General features: G+C 40.2%; 1 protein-coding gene across 3 annotated transcripts in view; it reads left to right on the top strand.

The window, feature by feature from the left end:
* Positions 1-4,589, top strand: part of HIPK3 (homeodomain interacting protein kinase 3) — a 79,012-nt gene extending 74,423 nt beyond the window's left edge. For all 3 annotated transcript variants that reach the window (XM_054198455.1, XM_054198457.1, XM_054198456.1), the window contains exon 16: positions 507-4,589. In XM_054198455.1, the coding sequence (XP_054054430.1) occupies positions 507-983 (477 nt within the window). In that variant the 3' untranslated portion in view covers positions 984-4,589. The remainder of the gene's footprint in view (positions 1-506) is intronic.
* Positions 4,590-8,207: the final 3,618 nt, after the last annotated feature.

Consider the following 8,207-nt stretch of genomic DNA (forward strand, 5'->3'; position numbering starts at 1 on the left):
ACATCTTCCTGTGATCATAGCCCTAGACTTCTGTTTGCCTAGTTGTCTCAGATATTTTCAATCCGTTTCTTATTTTTTCTGCTCTCCTCTAAAATTTCTCTCCTATTTGTCCTCTTTGTGCCTCATTATGGTGCCCAAACTGAATGCAGCACTTCCAATTGATGCCAAGCCAGTGCTGAGTAGAGTGGAATAAGCACCTTGCTCATGTGATACATGGTATTTCTGTTAAAACAGCCCAGCATGGCATTATATCCTTTTTTTTTTTTTTTTTTTTGCAAGAGCATTAAAATAACTTGTGTTCTGTTTACCATCTCTTATTGTCAGATTTCCTGTCTGTGCTACTATCTAAATAGCTGATTTTTTTTGGTTTCTTTAAGCATTTAATTATTCCTGTCTCTATATTACTCTTGATTTTAAGTTGACTAGTTTTAGTGCATTATTCCATTTTTCAAACTCTCTTCGTACTTGGAAACGTTAAGACCCTGCCCGTTTCTGTGTGTGGACAGGTTCAGCACTTTGGATCTGGGCCGCAGGAATGGAACGGAAACTATGCTCATCGGAGGCAGCAGGCTTACATCCCGGCCAGCGTTGCCGGTCACGCTTTCTCCCTTCCGCAAGGAAGTCCAAATCCCACCACGGTGCACGCGCATCTCTCTGGAAGTACCCACCTTGGAGGACAGCCTGCTATTCTTCCGTACCCATCGTCGGCACCCCTTAGTACTGCTGCCCCCGTCGCCCACCTCCTTGCCTCGCCATGTACCTCAAGACCCTTGTTACAACACCCAGCGTACAGTATCTCTCACCCCGGTGGTATAGTACACCAAGTTCCAGTTGGCATAAATCCCCGTCTCTTACCTTCCCCAACCATTCATCAGACTCAGTACAAACCAGTTTTCCCACCGCATTCGTACATTGCAGCATCACCTGCTTACACAGGATTTCCATTGAGTCCCACCAAACTCAGCCAGTATCCGTTTATGTGAGAACTCAAACACAGTATATTGAGGAAGCTCAATGATACAGAAGTTTGATTTAAGAAGAAACATGGTATTTATTAAATATTAGCCATGGCACAACAGGAAAATTATTTTTTTGATTCATGTAGACTTGGGTGCAATTTAAACAACTCTGAGCTTTAAAAAAAAAACTCACTTTTAATGTGTTTTGCACATTTGGTATAACTTGTCTTTGGTCATGTTATCTTCTTATATAGTAACTTTAGACAGGTGACTTATGGGAGCAGAAGTCTGGTTTTGCTCCTGCTATTTTTTATAAAATTGCCTTCTAACTAGTGCAAGACACGTCTACATTTGGGAAGCCATTCAGTGTACAGAACTAGAGCAACAGATGCACATATGTCAGCAGTACAGTGTAGAAGTAACTTGTTCGTATTGCGTATCTTGGTGTTTAAATGTTGAGTCACTTATCTAAAAGTTGAGCTGTTGTTCTTCACATTGCATGTGTCTTTTGCATGGGCAAAAAAAAAAAAAGAAAAGCCTAAACATTGCTCTTAAATGTTGTTGTCCTAATAATCTCAGCTGCATTGTAAACTGTTCCCACACATAGTGCCTTAAATATTTGAGGTTGTTAATGTTATTACTTATATATAAAAGTTGAGGACTGCAGCACTTAAAAATTCAGATCTGCTGATTTTTTGATAGCGTAATGCTCATTTTGGGTTTTGTGTGGTATGATTTTAGTATTGGGTGTGTTTTCCTTACTGAGAAGGCAGCATGTTTTGCTCTAGCCGAATTTTGCTGTCTTTTTTTCCCCCCAGAATGATCTAGCTTCAAGACTTGACTTTAGTAGTGCATAAGAAAAGTTGATTCAGTAGCTCTTGAGTAGTGACACACAACACAGTATTTCATACTGGTCGATGGAACTGCAATACAACCTAAGTAGTTTATTTTAAAAGTGTTTGTCTAATTGGATATAATAAAATGTTTAGAGGTGCAGTAGGCATGACTGACTAGCTAATGAAAGAAAAAGCCAAGTGCTCATTGATCCGTGGTGTGGTTTCATCTTAGCTTGAGCAAACCATGCAGTATTTAATAACTAGTAGCAGAATATTTACTATTGAAGCTTGAAAAGATGTGAGTTCTTTGTGTGCAATCTTTCATTTATGCATGGGAGAGATTTTAGTCTTTTTACATTATAGTATTTGTTTTAGCCTGTTGCGGGTGTTTGCTTATTTAATACATTCCGTCAGGGACGTAAACTACATGCTTTTTGCATTTTTTTTTTTTTCCTTAGGAAGTGTGTCTTTTTCGTTTGTTTTGGGTTTTTTTTTTGTTTTGTTTTGTTTTGTTCAAATGAAGTTGCTTTTGCAGCACCAAAGACTTAATCATCCATTTCCTATAAAAGGTAGCTACTTTTTCATAGACCTCAAGTATACTGTAGTGTAGAGATGGGATTTACAGAAGGTATTAAGCTGAGGCTGTGTTTTAGCTTATGGGCAAGTAATAAATTGTATCATTTATCTTGAATGTATCATAGATAAGCTGCTATATAATGATTGCCACTTCAGATAGCTGTGAAATTAGGTGATTAACTAGTTCTTTCTTAGCCTTCTAATTTCTGTACAAGTCTAATTACATGAAATAGAAGCCGGGTTTTGGGTTTGTTTGTTTGTTTTGTTTTTTTTTTTTTAAACTTTATTTTGTTTTCATGTTTGAAGTGTCGTAACTACTATACTGTAAATGATGGAAGATGATTGCATACGTTTTTTTGGGGTGTGTTATTTGCATCAGTATTTTATCTCCATTAACTTTGAGCTCATCACTGCATATAAGTGGATGTATTGATGTAATTTAATTTTTTTAATGTTTTCATATTGGCATTGTGTAGACACTTAAGAAGCTGCATCTTGCAGGCTTGACTTAACTTTTTTTTAAAACAAAATCTGGAATACAATCCTTGCAATGTTGACTGGAATAAGAGTGCGAAGCATTTGAGTTTAACTCTGTCAATAAGCTAATAACTGGTAATCTTTTTCTTTACTCCACTAACACAAGCAGTGTTTTATTTAATGAATGTCTGAATGAAATAAATGTGCCTACATTTGATTTATTTTTTAAGTAATAACTAAAATACAACAGTATTAGATCATAAAAGAAAATAATAAAAATACCAGCAGTACATTTTTAATCACACTGAAAATTAAGAAACCTAACTTTTCCCAAAAGTTTCAGTGTTTTTAGTAATCAACTCTATGCATTTTGTACAAACGTGTGTATATAAAGTATACATTAGGAACTAGGAGTATCCTGAGGAATTTGAAATCCTATCAACACATATAAAGCCTAAACGTAGGGAGCCGAGAAAATGCTCAAATTGGATGTCCACCTCACCACTTCAAACGCGTGCTATATGGTCCAGCAGATAGTTTTCTGTTCACTCCCTTGTGTTGGGAAGCGATGGGTTTTTGGTGCTTACTCCGTTGCAGGCAATGGACACACCAAGAATCACCAATGCAAATGGAGGAAATGAATTTTGTATCGTGATAACAAAAAAAAAAAAAAAATACCGCATTTTTTTTTTCTGGGGCCATGGGGATCATCATTGGTCTAATGTATTTGCTGTACTTTCTTTTTACTGTGCTTAAGGTTTTAAGCTAACGTGCTTGTTAAATTGACACAGTTATCTGTATATCACAACAGTATCCTATCGTATGCAGGAAAAAGTTGCTGTAAATGCGCCCCAAATTAGATCCGCTGCTCTTTCGATGTGTTGTAATTCTAGAAATGTCTGCATTTCAAAGAATGAAACATTTGGGATCCCGCCACAGCTAAAATTCGATATACCGGGTGACTTTTCCCCCATCCTGCAATACGCTTGGAGAGAACGGACTCTTGTCGCTGCAAGTGTCCGGGGCCCATCTGCAGAAAAAAATAAAAGCTTTCAGGGTGAAGGCCTTTTCTGTGAAAAAAGTCATCCTCTGAGAAGCATTTATACACATTACCGTTTTAATGCCTTTTTTAAATAAAACACTGCATGACTACGGAATTGCATATCTGCATATTACTTTAATTTGCAAGATTTTATATGAATTTCTTGTGTTTGGTTTTTAACTTTACTTCAGGGTGTTTTATTGGTCAAATATGCTACTGTATTAACTTTTTTTTGGTTTTAATTTTTAAATTTTCGGTTTTTACTGCTAATTAACTTGGTTTGTGTTAAGTAAAAGTTAAATCACACTGCAAGCTGTAGGAAGACTTGTTCTAGAAATACCCAGTGATAGAGACTTGATTAATAAGTTTGAACTGTTACTGTTTAACAATTTGTAGACTTGTGGCTTTTTTTTTTTTTTTTGCTTTGGATTTCTATGCTACACTAGTTCGCCATGTAGCAATTGCACTGTGCAATATTACAATATGAGGACTGGGAAAATTTTTTATGGATGTAATGTCTCTTACAGTTTGCGATAGTATTTCTTTCTAGTTCTCAGTGATTTAAATGTGACCAAGCCTTCTGTACTTTGTCACAAAAAGCGGGTTTTCCAGGTGACTATTTTGGTGAGTGTCAAAATAAGAATTTATGGTGTATTACTGTCGAGATTCACTTTGAATTAAAATATATATTGCAGCAGATGACTTTCGGTGGCTTTCATTTTTTGCTGTGTTACATCAAGGCTGGATTAAGGTATTAAGGTATTTCCTGATGGAAATTCACAGGGAGGGCTCTGAAATTCTGATATAATCGTTCGACTAAGCTGCTCTTCCTTCTGAAATTTAAAATTTCATTAACTTTCAAGGTTTGCTCAGGAGGATCTTGAGAATCTGCCTGTAGTGTAGCCGAACCTTGAAGGTTCTTTGTTCCGCATGTCCCACATTTACGACCTTAGGGAAAGGTTATCTGGCCCAGATACCAGCAGATACGTCGCTGCTGCTGCAGCTGGTACCCAGCCTGTGGCAACTGCTGCTTGGCCAGCAGGAGGGTGGTCCCGCTGCCGCAGGTGGCCCCGCACGGTCAGCGACTCCAGATGGCCAGCCTGGTACGGACCAGACGTCCATGGAAGGCACGTTTGCTGGTGCTGCTGCCGGCCAAATGTGCTCCTCCTGCCATGGGGTTACAGTGCCCGCTGAAACCTAGTGGATTGGAAGCTGCCACGAAGCAGGCTTTTGGGTACGCGTATCTATGAAGTAGCGTGGTTTCTGGGCTTGACATCCCCTTTCAGGCGCTGTCGTAAATGAAATTTAAAAGACTGAAATGACGGTGCAATATATCTGTGATACCAAAATACTTCAGAATTGGCAGAAAGCTTTACTTTGCTAAATACGAGTTGCTACCGTTACAGACCTTTTACAGTTGCAAAGCTTTTCCCGCAGCACTACACCTTGGGCTATGGGAAAACGTATCTGTTAAATTCTACAGACACCTCTGCTGCCGTGAAAGCTGCTTCCTTTTCATTCTTTACAGTTAGACTCACGTCTTGTTGACTTTTAAATGGATGTTGGTATCTATATCCCACATTTCCCATAGAAACTAGGGCCCCTGCCTTGGTGTATTTTGTACTCCCAGTTTTGGCAACATCTAACAAAGAAGGAAAGGCTGCCTGAGCCTTTCAGAGGGAATGCTGTGAAGTCTGTGTCACAGTCTGTGAAGTCCTTTCCGTTCTTGCTTTCTATTAGTGATAATGCCCAACTGTCCCCTCTGCTCTTTCCTGTCCTGTGGAAGGCTGGGACTAGGACAGAGTAAGCAACCTTCCTCTCAGCTGCCTTTAGGATGGCTAACGCTGGTTTAAAATCTGCTGAGTGTTTTCCCTGTCACTAAAGGCAAAGGACAAATTTATACCGCGGCTGTGAGAGCAGATTCATTCAAGGAAAAGCCTTCAGAGTCAATGGGGCTGTCACATGCTACAGATGGGTAGCGGGACAAACTGGTTCAGGGTGATGCTATGTTCTCAGAATGAATTAGCTTGGGTTTTCAGCTGGAGAGGTGATCCTTCTCTGGGAGGTGACAGGGAAGCCACTGTTGGTATCGCTCACAAAGCAGTACAGTCCTGACCATCGTGGTAGATTCACGTGAATCACTGCAACTGGCACGTACGGTGACTTCAGCGCCTGTAATGAATGGAGGCAGCGTGAGTCAAAGTTTCGGTAGGGTTGTGAAATGCTATCGCTCCCCGCTTAAAGAGCTGTAGCTTCCTGATAGGCCTGCCGTGTTTGGCATGCACATCTCGTGCAACCAGAGCTCTGGGGAACGCCGGCGAAATGCTGTAGCCCTTCCTGCCTCTCCTCCCACCCTGAGTGACGGGGTGACTGAACTGGTCAGTCTGACGTCCCGCTGTGCAGGAAGGCATATTAAATCGTGGGTAAGGTTTGACGGCGATTGATGTTAATTATATCTTCCTGCCTTTCACCTGTGAGAAGGTGCATTTTATCTCTCAGGAGAGTTGGGTACACGCTTTAAGCGCAGATTCAGGTAATTCTAGCTGCCCCTGTCTTGGGGAACAGCACCAAATATTCCTTGTTAGAATGATGAAGCTTCATGCTGGGAGGCTGAAAATACACAGTTGAATGGATTCTTCTCCTTAAATCCTGAAGTAGCGGGTTGAGAGCACCTGCACCCTGTTGGTAGAGGTGTCTGGAGACTGGACTCAATCTGTGGTTGTATTTGTGGACTGAGATGTTCATAAATTTGGCCTGTTTATTCATCAAAATGAAAAACGCTGACTGTTCTGTTGCAAAGACAGAGCCTGGCCTGCCACCTGCTTCATGGAGAAGTCGCTACATGACCACTAGTCTCCTCATCTATAGGTGAGATTCTAATCTGTGGGTTCCTTCATAAAGACAAGCAAGACTCAAAATGATTGTGGTAAGTCTACTGCAAGCAAGGCAATTTTGGGTCTAGATTTTAGTTATCATTTCAACCAAGGTCATACAGATGATGTCAACCTATTGCTCTTGGGCAAAGGCAGGAGGATCCTACCTCATGCAAACATGAATTTTGGTCTCAGTGTGTGTGGTTTATTGTTACATAGCCCGGTAGATTAGTACTTTTCACCAGCGAGAGGCATACTGGTCCTGTGGAGGAATATTCAATACATCTCCTCAGCCAAGTAGAGTAGACCTTCACTGGCACGGAGCATCTTGATTCTTTATCCATAATGAGACACCTCTTCCAGGATCTGGGCTGTTTTCTAGCATTAAGGATTCCGTAGCTGAGAGGAAACCAGGTTACAAGTACATAAACTTCACCTCCCTGTTCCACATGGGTAACCTTGGAAGGGAACATATGGGCAACACACAGGTAACGCTTACAAAAAAAGGTACCGGATATCAAGTATACAGAGCATGTGCACACTCTAGGAGAACATGTATGTAGGAAAGAAAATCTCAGCACCAGGCCTGGATGCTCAGGTGCCCCCAGAGGCTGAAATTTCCTTTCTGGAAAACGAAGACACATAGGATCGGGAAAGGTAAGTTTAGGAAGTACTTAACTACAGTTACTTGGTAAAACTTCAGTGTTTTTTCACTAGCTGTAAGAGATCTTACCCAGTCGTCATTCTGGAAAAGATGTATTTTCAAAATCCTTTGAAATAAAAACGAAATCTGCTAGGAAAAAGAAATAATTTGTATTTTGTACATAACACCTACACACATATATATACTGTATAATGAAAAATTAAGACTGTAATGGTTGAGAGCTAGATCAGGAAAAAGCACTGTCAAAATTAGCTTATTGATGGATGTACTGCAAAGATTGTGTAATGACAAAATCTAGAAAAACAGCAAAATGATGAAATGGGCTTTAGACAGGACTCCATAAAATTAACAAAAGGTACCACCAGAGGGCCCCGCACTAAATACGTTGGCCCTAAGTAAACCGGAGTGATGAGTAAGCTATCCATTTTACTACAATAATCATACAACTGCCATCTTTTCTCTGTGGATAGTCATTAGCAGTCATCATATGGAAACTAATTTTGCATAGAATGAATTAGCGATTTGAGGAAAAAAGTGAGTAAAAAGGCCCAAATGGGAGGTGTTAGTGGCTGAGTAATTGTATTGGTGACATTCGGAGTGCGCTAAACTAGTCACATAAATATGTAATTATGGGTCATCATGACTTTGGGGATGCTGTGAGTAGCTGGGCAGCAGGATGTCAAGCTGTGGCTAGAGCCCGTGCTGGGGCTTGCTCTACCTCGAACCTGGCTTGTAAGAATTTATCAGAAAGACTTCTTTTTTTCTGCTGGAATTGCTGGG

This window comes from Rissa tridactyla, chromosome 4 (genome assembly GCF_028500815.1).
Source record: "Rissa tridactyla isolate bRisTri1 chromosome 4, bRisTri1.patW.cur.20221130, whole genome shotgun sequence".
NCBI lineage: Eukaryota > Metazoa > Chordata > Aves > Charadriiformes > Laridae > Rissa > Rissa tridactyla.